Genomic DNA, 25,685 nt, shown 5'->3' with positions numbered 1-25,685 from the left:
TATGAAACCACAAGATACTTTATTAAATATATTTCAAACCTCTATTTTCAATAATCATATCTATCAAATCAGTCATATTATAAGATTTCTGATTGATTGTATAATGCATGTTTAATTAATACACAAAATTAACATCACATGATTATTTATTTAAATGCATAAATGTTTCGTATTTTTTGTATAAAGTTAGACTATTGAATAACATCTATTGACTATTACTTAACATAATTCTAACAGAATGCTGTTCATCTATAAACTTCAATACAAATTACAGTGTATAATACTTTTTGTTTAAATTTTTGTATGCTGACTTATTGCAACGTACAAACTATCTATATTGCATATCAGTGGCAATAATAGTCATAAACTCATAAAGCAAACAATAAACTAAATTATAATTATTAGTTATGTAAATAAACAAATATAACTTGATGAATCTTTATTAACAGAGGTACTTATATAATTTAAACCATGTGAATTGTTTAATTTTAATTTTAAACCCATCTAATGGAACTTATAAATTATAACCTACTCAATAATTTATATATATATATAGCAATAGGTATATGTTGTATAAATTAATATGGATTGAATTTCATTCATAAGCACTTATACCAAATAAGTCTAAAACCATCTTAATTAAATTATATTATATTTAGTATTCAAATTCATAAAACAATAACTACTCCACCAATCGCACATATATGTTCACACAGTTTAACGGGAACTTATAAAATAGCAATCAGTACTTTGAATATAAAATGTTCTAGTAGTGGCAATGATTGGCCCAATTCAATTGAATTATCAATAATGACAATTAGATTTATATGCTACTCAAAAAGATACAAAATATTTTTAACACAAATGCTAAAGGTCTAAGGTGTACTACATATTTTCTTAAAAAATTATATTGGCATAATACCAACTAAATTATTGATTTGTTTAAACACATTATTTCAATTGTTTATCACAGATGAATTTCATTAAAAACTACCCAAAGATTACGTAAGTTAAGTAAATTATACAGTTAATTATACCAATTGTCTTGAACTAAAAATGTTAAACATTTTAAGTGTTTAGCAGCCAGCAGGTAATAATAAAATATTTTATTAAACCTTATTATATTCATAATCAATATTTTTGTTAAATATTTTATAGAATTGAAATTGAATAATGGAAGATACCATACAAAAGTATATAACTTATTAGTAATGCACTGAGTTTTTAAAAAGTGCACTACAGTTCTCAATTTTTAATCATATTTCAAGACACTTAAAAATTTAAAAACTCAACCCTATTTTGGAAAGAATATTTAGCTAGTTTTAGACAAAACAGTGTTTCTTTTTCCTTCATTTCTCTATTTTTTCAATTATTAGTTTTCAAATGTTGCAATTTTCAACATTCAATCAATTTCCCTTACTTTTCAGTATTTATTCCAAATGTTGGTTATTTAACTCATGTAATTCTTAGACACATTATATCGTTTTTCTTAATTTTAGCAGCAACCCCAAGAATTCAAACTTGATCAAAGCTTTTACAACGAATATTTTATTTGTTTTATACCAACAATAGATTTTATTATTCCCGAAATTACTTCAGGTTCTAAAATGTTCATTACCAATGCTGTTTATAAGAATTTAACATAAACCCTAAGTTAACCATACAATTTATATTATTATTATTTTTCAATAACTTTATTCAAAAAATAACAACCTATCAAATGCATACACCTATGCATTAGTTTATAATTTAAAATAAATGTACTTTTTGTTATTAATTCTATAGTTCGTCCAACTGAAATTTTATCAAGTTTCATCATTACATCATTAGCTACAGTATTCCATAGAAAATAAATAGCACTAGGCTACCTATTGATGTATTTATATGTTTTGTTTTTATTTGTATACTTTAAAGGATAAATTGCTTTACGACAAAAGAATAGTAATCTCAAAAATGTTTGACTGTATCTTTTAGATATCAAACTTTTGATAATGTTCCTCATTTTCTAACATTTGTTTGATTTTTTAAAATCATGTAATAGTGTTAATTTTGCAGTCGTTTTCTTTTGACTTTTGTTTTTGTTTTTGTGAAATTAGCATTACAAACACTGAATAAATGTGGATTTTATAAAATTTTATTTTCTAACTTTCAGTATCGAATATAATAAACATGCTTGTTTATTGTTCCAAAACTATGTGGAACGTGCTTTACGTGCTGCATTAATCTTAAACAATGATAGAATCTCTCAATTTTTGAAAGTGATATTGTAGTCTTAAAAAAAACTTAATATACCAATTTGTAGTTTATAATCAAAAAAATATCACAACTTTGGCACGGTAAAACAAATATTTGGTAAATATTGTTAGATATTTTCAGATCCTATTGAGCAAATTCTAAAAACACATGGTTGATTGTTGGTGATTTTTCTGGAGTGAATTCCCGGTGGAAAAATTGTTTATTGTCTATTGTCCATTGTCGAAAAATTATAGAATAATTCCTGTAAATTATAATAACAAGATGATCTGATATCAAAACTTTGAATAGTAGACTTATCTAACCAATCATAAAACCAATTAAATCTCAAGATAAATTTTAGTTATTCATTAGACCATGCTATGATTGGAAAAATTAACACGATAGTGCAGAATGTGATCAATTTTGATTGAAATAATGGCTAATATTGAATGAAATTTAAGACAATTATGATGAGGAAATCTTCACTGACTCTGACTAGTTTAATTAAAATGTTAGACTAGTTCAGAAATATGAGTTACCCAGAACCTACAATATTTGAAAAATTTGATGAAAACCAACATCTATATAAATAAGTAGAAAAAAAACATGAAATTAATTAAAATTTTGATACTCAAGTGTACTTAATATTTCAAATTAGTTATATATTTAATGTGAAAACTTTGTTAAATTTTTAAATTCTTTGGGCTGTTGAAAAAATAAAGAAAAACTAAGGAAAAAGGAAGAGTAAAATAACAGAAATTTAAAATGAGTATTGAAGTAAAGAGAGAAATTAATAAAAATGGATATTAAAGTTGCAAATTTAAAAAACTTGAAAAGATGAATAATTAAGAAGAAAGAAGTATTTTTGTTTATAAAAAGATATATATTATTTGAAAAAGAATGGGTAAAAAGATTTAAAAAACTTTGTGCATGCTAGAACAATTCTTTCAATTCTTAAAAAGTTACATGCACACGATAATAATCAAAATTAGATTCATCAAAGTCATATTGTTTGTGTTTGTGCTCTATTTTACAAGTATATTTTACCTATATATAATAATATAAAGTAAACTTTTAAATTGTTAAGGGTTTATCACAAACTAATAATGACATAACACTATACCTTATTTGGCTTAGTTTGTGTAGTAAATAACTTATACACTATATGAAATATTTTTGAATATATAAATGATAACATGCAACAAACAAGACAATTAATAATTATACTGAAATAATCAAATAAAATTAGATAATAAATAATAATATAAAACTCAAGCGACATTGTAAACATATAAAATATAAAAAATATATATAATAATACCTTAAAATATGAAGTTTAACCTATTAGATTTTGGATACAATTGATCAAAGAACAATGAATTAAAAAATCATGATATTGTCATAAGTAATATCTGTACAACTTTTTTTTGGACGGAAACTAATAGGCGAAACTTGCAAATCATTAATTTTAAAGACACAAAAAATGAATGAATAACAATTTTTTTTAAATAAAAATAAAAATAATTAACAATTTCAGCAGTGATCTGATCTAACAAAAATGTATATTAATTCCCAAAAAAATTTTAAAAGATATTGTAAAAGAAATTGTATTTTATGTTATTTATTACTATAATCAGAGTAAATATCTTAGAAAATATATGTTGCTGAATATCTATATACCTAGCACAAGCTATGTTCAACAGACTCTTTATACACATTATTCAATATACTGAAAAACTGTTTCAGAGAGATATTATTTTTATTCAAAAAATAATGTTAACATGATAACATGTTCTTGAATATATAGATGAAACCTTAAATGGGCGCCACTGAATATAGCTAGTTAAATTTTTGAATTTTGTAAGGTTTTCTACTTATTTTCACATTTTATAAATTAATATGGGAAGTAATTCACATAAATAAATCTGTTTCCAACACCTATTTCTAATAGAGACTGAATAGATTTTTTTTCACATAAAATATTTAAATTATTGTCAAACTGCTATGATAATATATGGTAACAATTTTAAATAATACTTTTTTTTATATAAAAATTCAATAGAAAGTTGTTGGGTTATTAAAAATACAATCATTTGTTGTTACTTGTCAGCATGGCACAATATGTAGAATTTATAAGCATTGGCCTGGGTTCAACAGTTTAACAAATCATCTCTTTGATCAGTATTCATTTCTATTGTCCTTAACATAGGTATTAGGAACTAAGTGTGTTTGGTTGACTGTAATGATGTGTGGCACGGTTTACACACCCGTACTGGTTTTAGTATTCTTAATCTTGATATTTCAGATTCATACTTGCTACACCTAAAAAAAATTAACATTATGGTGTAAAAATGAGAAATAAATAAAAGAAATAGATTAATTAATTATTACTTTGAGCAAAATAACTGTCCACAATTACGACAATGATGTCGTCTTTCGTACAATGAAAATCGAACATCACACAAATTACATTGCTCTGCTCCTTCATCTTTCAACCAATGATCAGCTACACCTTTCCCAGGATGCTCAGCAACATTCCATGTAAAAACTCGTCCTCTGGCATCGCCAATATATACTGTCCGATGATCTCTGTATTAAAATACCGATAATAACTATTGTATCACAATATAACAATTTTTATTATTAACATACTTTGAAATTGATATGCATGTTATTGAAGCTGGCTCAGTGTTATCTTTACGATCATATGCAGTATGCATGGTTAATTTACTGCGAAACACTAACTGACGTTGCCATTGAAACCCTATGGTGAAACAAAATATATTTTATTTGAATTTTTCAACCATAAAATAAATAAATAAATAATTTTGTACCATCTCTCAATCTATGTAAAGGACTGACAGGTTTATTTTTTAAGCTCAAATCATCTTGATCAACAACAACAAATGATTCTATGAGATTAGTTTCACTTTTACTTAATCTTAATACGGAATCAGTGACCGATAAAGATTCTTGTTGAACATTTGGTTCATCAGTTGAACTTGATGTATTATACTCAGATTTTCGAAGCAACGGATTAGGTTTTATTGCCCTAAAAACAAAATTAAGTAACAAAAAAACAAATTTTGAAATTCAAAAACAGTAAATAACATTAACATACCTTTTTTTTCTCATAATTGGAACTGGGGGTGTTAAATCATTTTCATCAGCAAAAATAATTTTTTCAGCTTTGCCAATTCTTTTTACAGGTGTTTTTGGCTCTTGTTCTGATAGACTACTCTCAGATCCACTTTTCATTACTAATCCTTGTTCATTAATAGTTTCTGATGAGATACTTAATTGTTTGACTAATCTCTGAACAGCAATTGTCCGTGTTTTTGATATACAGCAATTCTCACCAATATCTTTTTTCTTTTCATCACTACATTCTTTTAATATTGAAGATTCTGCAGATGAGGTATTCAATGGAACTTTAGGAACTTGCACATATTCCATAGACCACATCTATAATATATATATAAATAGTACATACACAATTAAGATAAACTTAATAATATTCACTAAGCACATACTCGAACAACTCCATCGGAAGACCCAGTAATAATAACATTTTGAGGATCCCAATCGATAGCTTGTGAAAAAGCTACACATAATATTTGTTGCATTCTGTCAGCTCGTCCAACACTTGTATCTACATTAGCTAATTCTTCACCATTTATAGTATAAACATGTAACATAGTACCAGCACATGAAGCTATTTGGCCCTAATCATTTTCAAAACATTAAAAAATAGCAAATAAATAAATAATCTATGTTTTTACTAACTGTTGAATTATTAATTGCTAGTGCTGCAACTGGAGCATTATGTTTCTTTAATTGTCTCACAAATGCTTTTGTACATAAATCCCAAACTATAGCTGTACAATCTCTGCTACCAGAAACAACAATGTTATATGTATCACTAGCGGCTAAACAAGTCACAGCTTCTGTGTGACCATACAGATTATCAACTATTCTTAAAGATTTGTTGCTTAAATCTAACTCCCATACAGTCAATACCTTTAAAAAATATAAAGTATAAAGATACAATTATATATGCATAAAATGTATTTTATATTACCGTGCTTGTTCCAGCAGTTATAACAGTCTTAGACGTAGGACATACACAAGTTACGATTTCACCAGGTGATTGACTCGAGCTTTCACAGATTACAATTGGTTTATCTGTTTCATATTGTGCTAATCTTAAACTATGATCAGCAAAACCCCAAGTTATAGTTTTATTGAAACTTGGTGGCATTAATGCTTTATTCTGTTCAACTGCTAATACATTCTTTTCGACTTGGAGAATTTGACCAACTGGACCTTTTAGTTCTAAAACAATACATATTAAAATAATGATATAATGATTCTTATTTAGTAATGTTAAATCATAAAAAATATTTTAAAATTAAGACTCCTAAATTGCATATATTGTCTCCAAATTGCAAGCATTGCAAACCTGTGTTTAGTAGAAACAAATTTGAGTGATTAACATTAATACATAGGGTTCAGATTTATATAAAAATACATATTTTCAACCCGACAAGATAAACAAATTTCGGAAAATTATAAATTAATTTCACATGATTTTGATGAAATGAACATATTTTCACTTATCTTAACATAAATACATGTCTTTACATATTTCACAATTATTCAATATTTTTCTCATATATATAGACAATTGGATGGTTTTAATATGTTTCCTTCAGTGTTTAGACTTTTAGAGTGGTTGGTATCCTATCATAAGTAAACCAATACTTTATGACATGTGTAGTATAATATTGTTGTGTCGATGGTGTTGAACATACGATCATTGCTTTAAACGTGTTTTATAATACAGTATAAATTATTATATTTGTCTATTAGTTCTAGATATGATTTTATCAGCTGAAATAACAGATATTTTATCTTTATGTATTTAGATTCACAAATTTTTAATGCACTATTCACTAGTGATCACTGTGATGAGCAGTAGCAGGTAGTGTGTGTTTCATGGGTTTAATCTGTGTTTGTTGTTAGTTATTTTATTATTTGCATGTGAAATAAACTGATAACACTGAAAGTATAAGGCAATTTAACGAAAGAATCATTAATTCTTTAAATTGGAAAATTTATAAATACATGAAGTTAAAATTGCAACAAGATAATTAATCATTTTTTTCATAAAATTTTTTTTAATTTATATATTTTTGTTGATAACACATATTTTGAATTTTTAGCACATATTTATGAACATGTTTTTTGTTTTTTAAATAGATACATCGATTAAATAAATACATTAAAATTCGAGCCTAATTAATAAAAGTATTTAAGAGATTTGACCTATTGACCTATCTTCAAGATATAAGTGTTTGAATGACTAACATATTTTTTAAAACGCAGCAGTTACAATTATACAATTAATATTTAGCTATTTTGGACCGTTTCTATAGCAATACTATCTACAAATTATGAATATTTAGCAGATCTAGTTGTAGGAACCCAGCTTAAAATATGGAGACAATAAATGCAAGTTTAACAACCTTATAAATACCTTTGATGGGTTGTAATGATGGTTTTAAATTATCCAAATGATAAAAAAAAAGTTTGTCACCAAAACTCAAATTGGTATTGGAACTTAACATTGGATTAGCAGCATCAAGCATAGATGACTTATTAGTTGGTTGTTTTTTATTCGGATGAGGTTTCTTAAAAAGCTGCTTTGGAATTTGACCAAAATTATTTATAAATCCAATGGTTGCATTTTTCTTTAATGGATCATCAATACTGCATTAAAAAATTAATATAAATAAAAAACATAGAATAACATAGAAATGTAACAAGCCAAATTATATTTGCTATACTTAAAATAACGCTCAATCATAATAATTATGACATTTTGATTTTTGATAACTCAACTTCATTTACAACATTTTTAAATCAAATAACCTTTAACCAAAAAAAAAAAAAAAAATGAGTACATTTACCTGTATATATCAACATTTCCTTCATAAAATAAATGGTGGAAAAGATTACAAGCTTGTACAGCTGGTTGGCCTAACTGTTTGTATCCAAATATTAAATCTATCCATTCATGAAGGTGTTGTGATACATATTCTGATTCAAGTGCTGCTCTATGTACTCGAATGAATTCATGTGGATCGTCTTTAGCCCATGGAGGTAAAACTACATCATTCAATTGTACTCCATTTTGCTTACATCCTAAAAATATTGGTATTTAAAAAAAAATAATAATAAAAAGAATAGCTAATTCAACAAATACCCAAATCAAAATTATTAGAGTTAACCAAGAACTCTGGTAAATAAAAGAATTCTGGGACAAGCTCTTTGACATCAGCCATGTTAGTTTTTGAAGCAGATAACCATGCTTCTCGAATACTATTGAACATACGATCAGCCAAATCAAAATGACCGCCCTAAAAGAATATATCAATCAGTATGGTGTTAATATTCATATTTATTAATGGTGTTATATGTATTAAATATATATAAAAAAAACCAACTTGTAGTCTGAGAAAATGCTGAGTAAATGGTTCCATTCTAACTAAATATGAACATACTATCATAGCTGAAGAATAATGGGTACCAAAATGATATGGAGGAGTCTCACCATGAGGGTCATCCCATTCACGGTACCTAAAATATATAACAAATACGTTTCAACTGTTATTTTTTGTATGAATTATATGTAAAAATTCATATGATTAATATAAACCACAAAAATCAATAAAATATATGTACAATAAACAGAGAATAGACAAAATACTAAAAAAGTAAAAACATATTTAAAAATAAAACTAATTAAGAACTAAATATTTTTGTAAAAAAAATACAGTAAAGAAGTAGCTTGAATGTATATGAAAAGCAAAAATCAACTCAAATATATAGTTACAAAAATTTTATTCCGTAACACAAAACAATACATACGACTCACACACCAAAATAATCGCTCTCTGTTGTCTCAAGGCCACATATTCTCCACTGTGTTACAAGAAAACACACATGGCAATACATTATAGACAAGCTCTAAAAGGACATACCTTATTTCATAGAGGGGAATGCTCATGTGCGAGAAAAAAGTTTTGGTCAGCCGCCTCATGCGGTCTCTCAGAATACAGACTACAGAATATAACTATGTAATTTGATTGGCAAGCAACTAGTTTATTAATTTAGTGCAGAAGGGAAAATTTATATCTGAGATAAAATTTGTTAGTATATATAAAGTCATATGAATGATAGTAAAAAAACATTATGATTAACCAAGGTAAACTGAATAAATTTAATAAGAATCAATAGTTTTAAATCGGAAAAGAGAAGAAAAAATCGAATACATTACTATAAAATTACTATTTTACGGTAGTCATTTAGGAAAAGCAAAAATAATACATTAAAGAAAAATACTAATTTAGTAATACAAAACACTAGGTACCTTTTTAAAAACTGCTCAAGTCGTTGAGGACATTGAGCACCCATCGGTTTAGAAAAATCTCTAAAAATGGCAGGATTTGAAAAGTCGAGTATATCAGATTCATAATCATTTAGTATCCAAGGAAATACTGGATACTGCATAAGGTCATTGTAACTTCGTCCAGCCAATGTATTTAAATGCATCAAGTATTGAAAATTCGATATTTCACCTTTCTATAACAATATAATCCATTTTATTTTTTAATAAAACTGGTTAATGTTTAAATTAATAGTTATAGAATAACTAGCAGAAGTATGTTTCGATTAATCTTTTAACTTACCACCCATCTTTGGGTAACTGTTGTTTCCCCCATAAGGTTTGAAAGAAGACTTGTACTTTGTTCAACATTTGCTGTTCTTTTTTGCCCAGCAACTGATTGATGAGCATTGTCAGCAATTGATGTTGAATATGCCATAAATCTATAAAAAAAAGAAAAATCAGAATGAATCACTTAATTTTAATCATAAATAGCAAACATTATCATATGCTTTCACAACGTACTATGAAAAGAAATTGTTGCAAAATGATTGCATATTAAATCTATTTACATTATAAAACACAAATTAATTCTAAGAACGATAAGAAAAAAAAACTTATTTTATTAGATACATATAAAATAAATGGAACTTTATAATAGATAAATCATTAAAATTTACCTATTAAAAACTTTGTTTCTTAGTTTTTTTGGCAGTGCCAATAAATGGTTACGTCCATCAGCAGAAAACAATTCTATAGCAATTGGTTGTAATAAGTATCGTCTTTTATGTACTTCTCTATAATTAGATAAAAAAATTATATAAATTGTATCCAATTAATAAAAAATATATTATTATAATAAGTGTAAACCTATGGTAAGTACCTTATATCATCATATGAAAATTTAGAACTTTGTTTTTTAATGCGGACATGATTTGGACTTCCATTTCCAGGACTTGGTAATAATGGCTCATACGAATTAGGCAATAAAGTGTCAATATCTCTAATTTCTCTAGTTTTAAGTAAGGTAAAACCATCTACAATATAGACATGGTCTTTACCAAACAAAAGTAAACCCTCATATGTATCTAGTCCTTGAATCCTTGCACATCGAAACATATGACTAATCTATAAATTAAAATAACATACATCATATATTATTAAAAATGTATTATTTACATAATATTGATAATAGTTTTAATATAGTTATACTTTTTCATTTGGTTCTAAAAGTCTAATAATTGTATGGTTGTCATCTGGTGGAGCTTGATCTTCAATTCCACTTTCTGTGTCATTATCATCCATTCCATCATCTGGTTCAGATGTCGATCTTCTAACAGCTCTTTTTAATCCTTTGAATGGTAGTTCTAAAAATTCAAATAAATATTACATAAATTAAGTAATATATGTATCATGTATGCTAGTAGCATATAAAAAGGGGAAGGATATTTAAGTGTTCAGTTTAGATTTTTATTATATACTAAGATTCTATTATTTAATTTATATTTCTTAAAGTTTTAAAATAATAGATATATATATAAATTAGTTAAATTATAAGATGTAAAAATCACAAAAACAACTGAAAATATTCCTAGGTTAGATTAGTTACCTCACACCTGTTAACTATAATAAATACAACAATACGACTGTAACAAAAAAAGAAATGATGTGTTGTACTAACAAAATATATGTATAATAAATCATCTATAATTTGTTATGACAAAAAAAAATGAAATTATATCAATCAATCAATAATTATCATTACAGTTGTACACATTAATTAAGATATATTTAAGATATTTTGAAATGAAAAGCAAGTTTAAATAAGAAATTATCTTGTATCTTTGAAGGCTTAAACTTAATATAAATTTATAATTTATATTTTGTATAAAGAAAAAATGTTCTTAGAAATAAATGTACAAGTACCTAGTAAATGGTTTTTATAAATACCCAATACACACTCTTTTAAAATAATATTTAAACATTTGCTAAAAAATAATTTTTTATAATTATATTATTTTTAAAATTAATTTCAGTTTTTTTATTTTGCGAATAATGAATAATATAGGTTGAAATTAAAATATTATTATTAAACAAACAAAGACGTAAACTATTTCTTGATACCAAAATCAATATTGTTGTGCTAGTGATTAATAATAATGAACAATTTTGGGGACTAATTTGCCTGGCGCCTCCACCAAATAACAACACACTTTCTTCGTTTATTAAATCTAATTGGTTGTCAATATTTATACCAAATCCTAACCAGTTAAGGAGTAGTCGGTTAGCTATTCTTACTACACGAACCGGTCTTGAGAACCAGGTTGTTAGATTGATATAAATTAAGTTTCCTAAGTTATATTTTACAGGTCCTAGGAACTTACATTCGTAGACTAACACAATGGAACACAATAAAGTAACGTAAAACATGATTTATTAAATGATTGTATAATATTTATATTTTATATTATAGTACACTATCGTTATCGTCTATCACCTGAGTGACACTGTTCTTGAAGGTAGTATATTGATGATCACAGGATTAGCGGAGTACGAGCTGAACAATTGAAACAGTGATTTTTAAAGGTAGGCTTGACTGTGTTTTAAACACGACCGTGGTTTAGACTCGACTGTCTGGCTAGATTTTATAATATACATATATGCTCGTACTCTACGTTCCTGTGTTCTGTTAACCTAAGCAAAATCGCCGAGCATGACATAAATGACGAGTCAGTAATCTGTAAAACGTTATAGTACTTTGTATGAACTTCTTGCATTACGAAGGATAGTACCTACCCTAATAATAAAATGAATTCCAAATTACCCAATCATGTGTACTAATTAATTGTTTTGAAATATGTAATCATTTTTTAATCTTAGTAGTAACAACTATATACTGATTAACTGATTTATAACCAAAATCATATAACAAGGAAAAAAAATGTAATTAACTGTTTACCATTATCATCTAGATTTTTATCAAAGTCAAATGTATCTTGCCCAACAATTTGTGTTATAAATTTATTGTTTTCAGCTGATTGTGGAGCTAAATTTTCCATGTCTATTAATGTTGGTACTTTATATTTTTGACAAAACTCTTTGCTATCATAACTTGTGGCCACACGATACTTTAATCCTTTCTAAAATAAATCCGTTTAATTTACTACAATTATATGTATATAGTTATTTAAATAATAATAAATTACATTGTCTCCAGACTCAAGTTCTGGTCGATATGGATAATGGCTATAAAACTGATGGTTTTTTACCATTTTTTTACGCATTCTACATGGACCTTCTGTCATGTCTAATATCCACTTATCTAATCTAAAACCAATAACTGTTTAGTTTACATAAAACAAAATATATGAATTTTTCACTTACTTGCAAGAAGTAAAAGGACCCCAAAGTCCCCTCTCCCTAGTTAATTCTTGTTCAATCAAATACCATTGATCCAGAACATAACGTACGGTAAATGATTGATGTTGAGCTTGCCGTGCCATTTGCATGGAAACTAGTTCGCATACTGCATTTAGACCATGGTTAGCCCATGTTGACCATTCACTTTTAGTAATTCTTGATAATGGTAGTGAAATACTTGAAAGACTTCCACTTTGCCAACGGCTTTCATCACGTCTTAGTACTTTGCCACGAGAAGCAAGTCTAGTTAAACCACCAGTAACTTTTTGTATTTTCTGAAAGATAAGAACAAAAAAAATTTTTTAACTACTATATTCTCAATTGTATATTTTTATCTTTTATTCATACTGATTGAATTTGTGTTTGAAGTTCCCATGGCATTTTGTATAATGATTTTTTTTCCATGTCAATATAAGTTAACCAATGTTTTTGAGCAATCTCATAAATAAGTTCACGAACAGAATTTAGATCTGGTGCTTTGTTATTTGGTGACATTGGTAATGGGATTTTGAAAACCTTGATATTTATATAAAAATAAAATATAATATATAATATACGATTTATTAAATATTTTAATAACTGAGATGTAGAATAATTAGGTATCAATACCTAATTTATAACTTTAAATAAAATGATAAAAAAACGTACATCTATTCATAATATATGCTAGTACAATATTTGAAATTACCTCTTCGATGGCTGGCTTTTTTGATATATACAGTTCTTCCCAAACACGTTTTGCAGCAACTGCCATCAAATTATGTCCTTGTTTTGCTGTTTGTTCTTCAACTTCTGCAGTTTGATTTGGATTTATATGCCAAGTAGTTTTTGCATTTGTGTCCAATCTATAAAAACAACACAAACACTTATTTAATATGAAAGCTCATCTAGACTAAATCACAAAATATAATATTTAATTTATTCTTTTAAATAATTATATTAGATTATAATATATTACATTATTTTCATATCAGACGTCAACTGCAATAAACAATAAATAAGACACCCAATAAAATCCAGTTCATGATTGCCAGATCCAAATACTAACGTTCTAAATAAAAAAAATAAATAAATAAAACATTAACTCTATCATAAATGAAATATTCAATATGTTTTACCTATTTGTGGTAAGTTTGTGCAATGCTTCCAAAACTGGCATTTGTGAGGCTATAGAGTCCGTATTTCTTGAAAGCAAATACAAAGTAGTTCTATTCAGGCAGTGATAAAATCCTTCCAAAGGTACAGAACATGGTCTTCGTTTTGCTTGAACAATTAATTTCATTATGAAATCAAATACTTCATGTGCGTCTTTTACTAAGACACCTTGCCATAGTTTGTCAACGACACGGCATGTTAAATAACAGACATTTTGAGGAATATTTTGAGCGCTACCACAAGGAACTGAGGATACAGCAGCTTGCTCTCCAATCATTATATCAGCAGCTAATAAGTGATCCATTAATGTTGAAAGTAGTTCAGTTTGGTATTTTGATACTTGAGAAGAAGTTGCACCTTCTGGTGAAGCCTATAAAGAATATTTACATGTATAAAAACATATATAAAAGCATATAAATACTTAAGCAGATATACATTTTATTAATAATACACTACTCACATCAAGAACTAAATCAAGAGGTGGTAATGACTTGCTGTTTATTGGTAACAGAAGTGAATCAACAACAATTACTCTTAAGAAATCAATAACACATTTTCTAGAAGGATGTACAGTTAATGATTGTTCTTTCTGCACAGTTGAAGGTGAAGTTCCATCTGGTGTTTTTATAAAACAGTCATCATTTGGTGTGGATGGTTCACTTAAGTTTAAGTTTGTAAACGGAAAAAGTGTTGCACTTAAAGAATGTAAAATTTCAGATGTCATAAATGCTGGCATCCAATCAGGTAAGTTATGGTACAGATAAAAAAGAAATTGAATTATTGTAACTGGATGATCTTCTAACCATTCTTCATATTTAATTCTGAAATAAAACAAAAATAAACCATTTAGTAAATACTAAATATTAATACTAATTAAATAATTATTTTAAAATATTACTCTCGGTTATCTTGGTTCAAGATTAATCTCACAGTTGACAAAAGAGCAGTAACAGCTTCTGGACACAGAACAATACGATCACTAACAGCTGTAAGTGACTGACTTATTGGAACACCAAACATAAAAGTCCAAATACCATCAAGATTTAACTAAAAACAATATACATAAACATATAATTCAAAGCATAATTAATTTAAACTGGTATTTTGAAAATATTAACTTTTTTTTCATTAGGAATTGTCTTAGCTGGTTGTCCCAACATTAAAGCCATTAGAAAATAATACAGTTCAGGAAGTTCAGTATGATAAGATAAAAACCATGATAGGTGTTGAAACCCTGGTATATTTAAGGCTTCCATTTTGTTAAGTATGTCTTTATTGTTCTTTTGTAAGTTTGGAGAAAGTTGGTAATCTAAAATAAGTAGTCAATATAACAAGGTTTTTTAATAAATAAATATAAATCATATTCATATTTATAAGTAACATTACTTAGCATTAAATTTGCTCTATTATTTTGCAAAACTTCAGTATTTAACAGCCAACCACCATTACTGGATGCTTCTCTAAATTTTACCATTAATGAAGGCACAGAACACAAAGTGGTAAGGATTTTATACATCCATATTATTGAAGAACTATGAATATTTGATTGCATAAATAACAATACCCAGTCAAATCCTAATACTCGAACAAGATCATCACAGAACCTACAAGAAAAAATATCCATGATAAATTTAAGGCGTTATTGATATGTGTACATCAAACATTATATATATTTACCCAGTGCAAACTAAGTTCTTATTAGTGAACAAAAGAGAATGTATGAGTTGAAGATAACGATTACGTAACAATATTAGACAAATGGTTTTTTCTTCGTTAGTCAACTCAGTAATATTTTCCATAGTCTTTGCTTTTGTCTCAAACTCTTCAACTCTAAGACTTGATTCTGTACTGAGGCCAGTATTCAATGTGAACACTATGTACTGACCAAGACTTAAAAAAAAAAAAAAATTTAGTTTTAAGTTAAAAGTATATTATTAATTTTAACATATTCATATTTAATTTTAAATTTATTATAATCAAAATAAAAACTTTTTTAATTAATAAGGAAAAAAATTTAAAGAAGTGTAGAAATAATTAACAATGAGTAACATTAAATAAGTATTAAAATTCTATAACAATTTCTGTAGTATTCAATTGTACTATCAATAAAATATTTTTAAATTTTATATAAAGTCATGGTAAGTCTTCATAAAAAATAAATAAAAATAAAAAATATGTAAAATAATAAAGATTTTAAACTCAAATATTGACATTTTCTACAACAGATTTTTATTATGTTAATCGATAAAAAAATAATTATATTATTTTGCTAGAACTATTCATCAAACCTGGTATTGTTAAAAATAAAAAAAACTGATTAAATAAGAATAACACGCAAAGTGATAATAAAACATAAAACTTGATAAAAACCTCATACAAAAAGTGTGTTCACATTAATACTTGATAGTTGATACTAAAATATGTATTATCAAGTGAATATTTAGTTCTTTACCATAATAAATCTTCAGTCAATGGGTGTTTTGCTAAAAGTGCCCCAAGTAATGAAAATAATACTTCTGTGGTCGATGACGAAGAAGTATTAAAAACAATCGGTAAAAAGTTCACCATTTTACGAACCATTTCCATATTTCTTAAAATAATTAAATTGTTTCTTTTCTCATTTGAGTCTGATACCAATTCATACAGTTGTTCAATAAGTGATCGCAAAAGACAAGCTGGAACTTCTTGCCAAAGCTAAACAGTTTTAAAATTAAAAAAATTAAATATTACTAACAATTTTAATTTAAAATATACATACATTCAACTCGCAAATCAAATCATTAAATGCAACAGCATCAGGTATGGTAGGTGCTTCAACACTTCTAGTTGTTATAACTAAATCAAGTATGATATGTAGAATATGGGCATTTAACAAATGTTTATGCCTACGTAGGCATAATGCTAATAGCTGATATCCACGCCTTCGTTCCATTTCTCGTTTAGCTGTCATATTTAGATGAAGTACTCCACTTAAAGCTTTAACAGAAGCGTATAAGCTTTCCATATCTCTTGCCATTGCAATTAATCCTAATGACAATAAAATAATAAATTCAATAATCATGTTATACAAATTAAATATCCAATCTTTTTCTTACCCAATAATACAGAACAGCCTCCAATATTATCAATTAATTTTAAAACTGGACGAGGATAAAATGTTCGAACTCCTAAATATCCCAATATAACACCACCTAAACTTCTAGCTGAACCAGCTAAATGTCCAGCTGTGTTGTGCATTATACGAATAGGAGTAGCATTTTCATGAGTGGACATCCCAAGCTAATACAATTTTAATAAAACACATTTTAGCATTTAATATTTATTTTTGAATGGTCAAAAATCACAATATTGCTTATGAATGATTCAATCTAAATAAAATTTAATCTTAGGGAATCTTGTTTCTATCAAATATTTAACAAATTCAAAACTATATATACAGAATAATTCATTAAAGACATAAGGTGTCAACTCAATACTTCAAAAAATTGAAACTTTTTGTTAGTATTTTTTTTAGATGATTTTAAAACTAAAAAAAAATTATTTTTAACAACTTTTTATGGTTATAATTTGAAGCTTTACTTTTTTGAATGAAAATATACAGTTATTATTTCATATTTTCTTAATTTTATACATAATAATTAAATTATGAACGAGTTGTCAATTATGTAGTAACAACCTGCAATCAAAAATGTGGTTTTAAAATTACATCAAATTGTATAAAAAATATTTTCAAAAAAGTTTCACTTTTTTTTAATAACTTAAGTGACATTTAAATGGATCACTCTGTATATATACATATTTTATGTTAACTATAAATATTTACCATAAAACTATATAGTATAATAATAAAAGAAAAAATATATTATATTACCTAATTAAATGTTTAAAAAATACATTTTTTTCCCTAATTTTTTTTCCGGGCATATTTAAGATTTTTTAGCGTATATTTAGTAATAGTTGGTTTTTAATTCATATAAATCTGTGCTCTACTTATAAGTTATCAATCAAGCATTACCTGTTTTGCAATTGATTTGCTATCCACTCTACTATATATTTTTCGTATTTTTGCTAAAGTTAATTGAGAAACTGCTCTTGCATTCAATCCAAAAATTACTTTCTCTTCAGATACCAAAGGTCCAATATTCTCTAAGTCTTAAAAATAATAAACAATTTTAATTGAAATTAAACATTAATTAAAAAGTAATTCTCAAACACATGATTATAATTTATAATCCATACATATATACAAGAACATTTTTTCATGGGTGTTATGAAACTTTAGAAAACTTATATCGGGGAAAAAACTTGAATGCAGTTGATATCACTGATTTAAAATAAATATTTTAAAACTAAGTCTGAATACCTTTAATATCAGGTGCTTGTAGACTTCCAAAATAATGAGGACCAAGCTGATACAAAATTTTTATAGCATGAGGATTTAATACCTCTTCTAATAAACAACATGGTCCTTGTTTCCATGTCAGCCTTGAATATTTTCTCCAAATAGGAGGAGTCCCTATGTATCCATAAACAGAAGATGCAATTGTTAAGTTAGCTGCACCGCCGCCTGGATTTTGAGATATATAGTGAAGCTGAAATAATATTTAAAAATAAATAAATACACATATTTTTGTAATACAATTAAAAAACATAATACTTTTTGAGTATGAACGTGTTGACCATCCATATACAAGGAAAATGATGAATTTTTTAATACAGCTCTATTTAAAACTAATACAATATGATGCCACTGGCCTTCTTGTATAAAATCTGGATACCAAATCCTTACACATGAATCACCAATGACTTCTGGCTCCCAATCAGCGTTTGCTAAAAGTTTTTTAAATTATTTTAAATCATATATATCAAGTATAAGAAGTCATGTAACATACTCATTGATATGGGAGTCTCTTGGGTGGATATAGTAAGTGCTCGATCTCGAGCAGATAATACCACAGCTAAACAAACTAAATGGTCTCTAGTACTTTGCACGTTTCTTATTAAAGTCAGAAGCCGAACAGGGTGAGGGTCACTTCTTGGTTCAGAAAACTTTTCAACGCACAACCATGTTGAATAACTAAGACCACTCTGAGGTGGAAACATTCGGTCACCTTAATAAAAAATAATAATATTTTTGTATAATTAAAAGAATATTCCTTAGAAATACTTGACTATTATAGTTTTAATAAAGTATACTAACCAGTTCCTATTCCACCAATTACATTCATATCAGGAGTAGTTAATGTTGCAACATTAACAACTGAGGGTCCACTAATTGGAGACTGTGGAGCAATACTAGGTAAAAATAAGCATCCAAAACCCTCAGAAGATAAATCCATTTCAAAAAATGGTGGTAGTGCAAGCATACAAGGATCTCTAGGGGTAGTCATAGATACAAGTGTTTTAACACGGCTCAGTGGTACTGTTCCACCTGGTTTTTTACTACTGTGACTTATCCAACAGTCCAATAAATCTAATGGGACACAACAAAGGGGTTCTCCAAGTCTCAAAAATTCCCTCAAATCCTTTGGTTCTAAAAGCTGAATAGCTAAACGCTCTAACATATACTGAAACACTGTATGAAGTGGATGTGTTTCTTCCAATAATGCTATTCGTCCTACTTTTAAGACAGTAGTTGGAAATCCAGAATCACATAGAAGCTGTTGATTTCTTTCACCACGAACTAAAGACCTGATTACTTCACCTATATAAACTTGCAATGTAAGTGATAGCTAAATAAAAAAATAAATATTTTAGGTTAATATATACTAAATTATTTTTAAAAAATATATAATTATTACTTTAGGAGCGGATGGATTATAAATTGATGGTAGTAATTGTAACATAGCAATAACAACACCAGCATGAACAATAACAGGATCTGGTGCAGGAGGGGTTAAGTTCAGTTGTATTGCACGACGATTATTATTTTGACAATCTAAAGGTTTTGTAGCCACCTTAATTAAGTTAAAATTAGTATTTCAACTCAAATTTTATTAAATATTAAAAAAAAAAAAACAAACTTCGCTGTATCGTCTATGGGCAGGTGACTTAAATGATACAACAGTGGTATTACTTTGCTTATCATATAAATCAAGAGCAACATCATAAAGCATTCTCATTATTATACAGGCATAAGATAGAAACTTTGGAACATTGTCAGTAATTCTGAAAACAAAATGTGTATGGATTAATTTTTTGAAAATTATTTAGAATTGTTTTTCTAAAGAGAAATCAGTAACAATACTTATAATATACAATATTAATCCACTTAATATTATTTTCAATGACATTTTAATCAAATTGTTAAAATCACAGCACGAGAAAGTTATTTTTAATACCCATTAAAGAAACTAAATTTATATTAGTATGTTTAAGAAAATTAAACTTTACTACTTAATAGCTATTTCCATAAGAAAAAAAGAACATGAATCAAATTAAAATTTACTTTTAAGTTTTAACTGATTTTGATTAATAGCTCTCAACACAAGAATTGATAGGTAGTGAACATATGAGATCATTTTCATTTATTCTATCTAAATTATCAAAAAAAAAAAAAAAAAGAATGATTGAAAATGAAATTTAAATTTTTGATACACTAATAAAAATTAAAATGTGTAAATTATAAAATGTTTATTAAATTATTTCAATGATACTTACACAGGATTCATTGTGTTGCTTGTGAATATATTATGAAAAACATTTTCTTCTAATGATGTAGTTATTAAATCAATATAGTCATCTAGTTGAATTTCATTTGAAAAACAACCTAATAATCTTAATGTATCGCATAAACTTGTCAAACAAATCTAAACAAAACAATAATATATACAACTAAAAAGTTTAAAATTTAATTTGTTTGTTTTAATTTACTTCTTGGTGAAAATATTTTGCATTTGCTGGTTCAAAGCGCATAGCAATTGTAATTGTATTAAAAATTATATAAGCAAATGTTAAAGCTTCTGGATCAACACATTTTTCATCAGAAAACCAGCCTTCCATTGACACCAATGCACTTATTACATAAACAAATCCATCTACTTTACGAAACATGGTTCTTGTACGGTGACTTTCTTTCATACAACTCAAAAATAATTTTAAAATACTAGTTTTTAATGGTAAACAAGTATTATCAGCTGTATGGAGAGTGCCCAAAAGTGTAGACATTTCTTCTTCACCGCCAGTGCTTAATATCATTTCTCGTAATATAGCTAAATATCCCAAATATATATGTGATTAATTATACTTCATACTAGTTTTATTTTAAGAGGATTTTAGCGCAATATATGTTTCTTTTCCAGGCCCGCACGAAGATAGATCTAACACTTACACCTAGAATTATTTTTTATGATTTTAAAGTAACCTTAGAGTAAAATCATTGTCATAGAAGATAATATTTTCAAGAATATGACATATCAGTTTATAATTCGACTATGAAAATAAAATAAAAAATTGTAAATTTGAACGACGTTTAAATTGTTTTGAGACAATACTTAGATAAATCTATATGTCATTCCCTTAAAAATATTATTTTCTATTAATTTTTTAATGCATGATTTTAATCTAAAATTATTCAAAATAAAAAAAATTATTCTACATAAATGCGTTTTGTCTATCTTATTTGTGGGACAGAAAGAGAAAATAAACAGTACACTGACATCCTCTTAATAACAAATAATAATTATACTCTGCCCCATGAAAGAAAGAACTTGCTTTACGCATACAACTAAATGCCAATGAATATCCCGGTGCCTCATTCCCTCCATACACAAACACTCCTAGTGGCACGATAAACATGTAACTGTGTTGCCCACCATTTTTGATTGAAAATTGTAAAACAGTATGCCAATATTAATAGAAAACATTATGAGGGAATGTAAATTCTCAGATGAAAATTAGGTTCCTTATCCCATGGGTAGCTGTAAAGGTACAATTACCTGTAGCATACTGACGAGTTGATGGATATTCAAGTATAATGTACAGTACTTGAGCACCGCCACATTCTTTGAAAACTTTACAATTTTTTTGCGAAGATATCATAAGATTAACTAAACACTCTGCAGTTAAGTTTATCACACGTTTTAGATCACCATCATGTTTCTCATCTTAAAATAACAAAACATATGCTATTAAAATATGACAAATTATTAATAATAAAACATATTGAAGTTTCCATTTATCTTAAACAGTTTTCAAAGTAACAAGTTCTAGAATGTATTTCCCCTTCAAATAATAAAAATAGTTACAATATTACCTTTTGATTCGCAATCAGAGAGATAATCTTGAGTGTAGTTTCTTAAACTGTTAGATAATCCCTCAAGTATTCCAACATCTCTATATACATCTTTAAATGTATTATTGTGCTTTAATATATTTAATAGAGTCTGTAAACAGACTCTAGTACATTCTGAAGAGCTACATGTTTTTAATAACTGAGCCATTGAAACTAATTCTTTAATTGGAACAAAATTAAGTTGAAAAACAATAAACTCTAAGAGCTTGAAAAATTTATCTTGTATCTGTTGATTTTTCAAATGTATATGTTCAGCAAATTCCGGCAATGTATTTTGTGGTTCTAATATAAAATAATTGGCATTATCAGAATGATAAACATTTGATATTGCATCAAGAATTGTACAGCATAATGCACTAGAATCAGATCGAATAAATGTAGTTTGGAGAACATTGAATGCACATATATTCCGTACACTTTGACCTAAAGTAAATTTTTTAATTATAAAATATTTAAAATATATAAGAACAAATATTCTTAAACTAACCACGCCCAGTAGGTTGAGGTAAAGTAAATCCTAAAAGTTGTAACAATGAGTCAGTTTGTTCTTGATTTGGTTTCAGTTCAATATAACCACTCATAGAAAGAGATGCAATTATCAATACAAGATTCCTCATTGCTTCAAGGGCTTCACTAGATTCGTCATTTTCTAAACTGAAAATATCACAATAAGAAATCATTATTTATATTTTATTCAGTTAACAAGTATAACACAATAGAAAATAAATATTTTATTTTACCTGACAAGAAAATCTGATAGAAATTTATAACCTTCTGCTGTATTAAAGTCATCAAGTAATACTTGTGATATTTCAGATGAATCTTTTAAAAAATAAGATATAGTAACAAACATATCAACAACTTCTAATGGACTTAAATCTACACATTGTCGCATATTTTCAATACACATTTCAATACAGTTCTTTCCTATTAAAAAAAATTAAATATTTCTGTCGATATAAAGTAATATTGCATAGATACTTTAAAATTATAATTTAATATGTATTTATAAACATACATACCATGAATATACTGTACAACTTTTGGTGTTATTCCGTGTTGTGAAATTGTTATTAAAACTTCAGCAGAAGATTTCCTCCATACAGCATTATAAGGTGGACAAGAACTTGTTATAGCAGAAAATAATAAAGATAAATCATCTTTAGTGACTAATTCTTCAGCTGGTAAATGATTACTGCACAATCTCACTAATATTTGCACAAAAATTTTTTGTAATAATATACGACGTTCTTTTGGAGTAAAATCGCTTTGATCAGTCTTTTTATCCTCATTCTCCAAAGGAGGTAAGTCAAAAAAAAGATACAAACATTTTACTAATGTTGATGGAAGAGATGCAGATACCATTATCTAAAATAAAAATAAATGAAATGTATAAAAAAACCTACACACATTTATTTAGATATACTTTTATAAGAGATGGTTGGTTAGTTGCCGCTAGTAAGTTTAATGTAGATAAAAGCATCCACCCATTACTAGATTCTTCACAGTTTTCTATTTCTAAAAAGCTAGCAATAGCTCTACTTGCGGTTTCAGTTGATTGATTAGACGCACGTTGTCGGATTTCTGCAACCATAAGAGTTGACATTTCTGAGCACCAGCTATTAATGTCACAAAATTTGTCAATAATTTCTGCACAAGAACTTCTGCCAAAAACCTGATTAAAAATAATTTTAATGTTTTAAAATATATTTTACACAATTTAATAAAATAATTTACTTTGCAAAATAAAGGAATCATAGTATACAGTTTTGTACTGCGTTCTTTATCAGTTAACAGGTGTGATGTATGAATATAATCAGTAAAAAGTTTCTTTAAATGCATTAAACCAAGAGCAGTATGTTGACTAGAATCTTCTTCTAACAGTCGAGAATTTTCACCAGTTGTAGATGTGGCAGTATTACTACCTCGTAGTTTTCGCATGATATTCATGGTTAGTAAAATAAGCTATAAAAAGTAATCCAAATACTATTAAAATATTATCAAAAGGTACTAAAAAAAATATATAAATATTTTTAGTTTATATTAAGATCTAAATATATACTAATTAAAAAAGATTTTCTATTTAAGTACTCAAAGACATTTTCATATGTCTCACATATTTTTTTACTCAGCCATTAAAGGAAACAACATAATATCTACATAAAATTTAAAATTATTTTTAAATCTAAAAATTATTATAACCTATTAAGGTTAATCAAACTTTCATAATATTAATATATTATATCTCTATACTTAATATATATTTAAGATAAGTAAAGTATAGGTATTTCTGTAAAATGTTTTTACCCTCAAAAATAGAATAGATCAATAGTATAAAAACTATTTTTGATACAAAAATTACGAGACTACATAAGAAGTTAATTTATGATAGGCATTTATACTTATAATATATCCTTTATATATTTTACTATAAACAGATACTGAATAATGAATATATAAAATAAAAACACATTTTTTAATATTCTCACCTTTAAACCGTTAATCTTCAAAGGTAAAGATATCCATTATTACACTTACATTTTGACTTTTTATACCAAATATTGATGATCAAATTTATGAATTTAAGTTCCCAAATTATACTTCTTCATCTTAAACACATAAATTAATACACTGAAATAGTGTCATATCGCCAACGTCAAAAATAAATGTTAATTAAAACATTTTAAGTATTGTTTTCTTTTTTTACATTTAATTATTATTCATCCAATTATTTTATTTTTTAATAAAATTGGGTATTTCTTATCATAAATTCAGAACGCCTTTATCGGATTATCAACAAAAAAATCAATATTATCAAGGTCAGTTTGAAGTTAGATACGGACATTTTTGCACATACTATAGCAGCGCTACCAGAAGCAGACTGCTCAGCAGTCTGCACTTCTCACGATTTAAGATAGTACTATCTTAAATCGTGGCACTTCTGCAGCTGCAGCAGCTGCAATGCTGCACGATAATAATTAATATTGTAAATTGTGATACCAAGCCCCTTCTCTCCAAAAATTATTTCAAAAGTATCCGTATGTAGTAGTTTAATTTTCATATAAGATATTATGTATTACACTAATAGTTATTACATTCTTAAAAAAACAACAAATTATTAATTTATGTGTT

The 25,685-nt window shown here is 26.7% G+C and overlaps 1 protein-coding gene across 1 annotated transcript; it reads right to left on the bottom strand.

Annotated features, from left to right (window-relative positions):
• bchs (WD repeat and FYVE domain containing 3 bchs) lies at positions 1-25,293 on the bottom strand. Its single transcript, XM_015510674.2, has 49 exons — positions 25,043-25,293; positions 24,291-24,518; positions 23,980-24,228; positions 23,576-23,921; positions 23,294-23,480; positions 23,041-23,207; positions 22,515-22,976; positions 22,198-22,365; positions 21,134-21,471; positions 20,921-21,069; positions 20,284-20,428; positions 20,062-20,217; positions 19,461-19,992; positions 19,153-19,371; positions 18,918-19,090; positions 18,624-18,852; positions 18,276-18,412; positions 17,356-17,539; positions 17,019-17,287; positions 16,713-16,954; positions 15,938-16,150; positions 15,647-15,864; positions 15,379-15,569; positions 15,159-15,307; positions 14,721-15,081; positions 14,224-14,630; positions 14,064-14,156; positions 13,794-13,950; positions 13,454-13,621; positions 13,070-13,380; positions 12,892-13,012; positions 12,645-12,825; positions 10,898-11,052; positions 10,569-10,813; positions 10,366-10,482; positions 9,990-10,128; positions 9,671-9,882; positions 8,745-8,877; positions 8,504-8,657; positions 8,208-8,442; positions 7,775-8,007; positions 6,317-6,570; positions 6,022-6,255; positions 5,769-5,960; positions 5,357-5,700; positions 5,070-5,287; positions 4,888-4,999; positions 4,627-4,824; positions 1-4,557 (listed from the first exon to the last, which is right to left on the bottom strand). Exons 2-49 carry the CDS (start codon positions 24,501-24,503, stop codon positions 4,455-4,457), a joined length of 10,413 nt encoding a protein of 3,470 aa, XP_015366160.2. The 5' UTR covers positions 24,504-24,518; positions 25,043-25,293; the 3' UTR covers positions 1-4,454.
• Positions 25,294-25,685: the final 392 nt, after the last annotated feature.

This window comes from Diuraphis noxia, unplaced genomic scaffold (assembly GCF_037042655.1).
Source record: "Diuraphis noxia isolate RWA-SAM2 unplaced genomic scaffold, SU_Dnox_SAM2 contig0004, whole genome shotgun sequence".
In the NCBI taxonomy this organism is placed as follows: Eukaryota; Metazoa; Arthropoda; class Insecta; order Hemiptera; family Aphididae; genus Diuraphis; species Diuraphis noxia.
The sequence above is the reverse complement of the archived record's forward strand: the minus strand, read 5'-3'. Positions and strand labels throughout refer to the sequence as shown.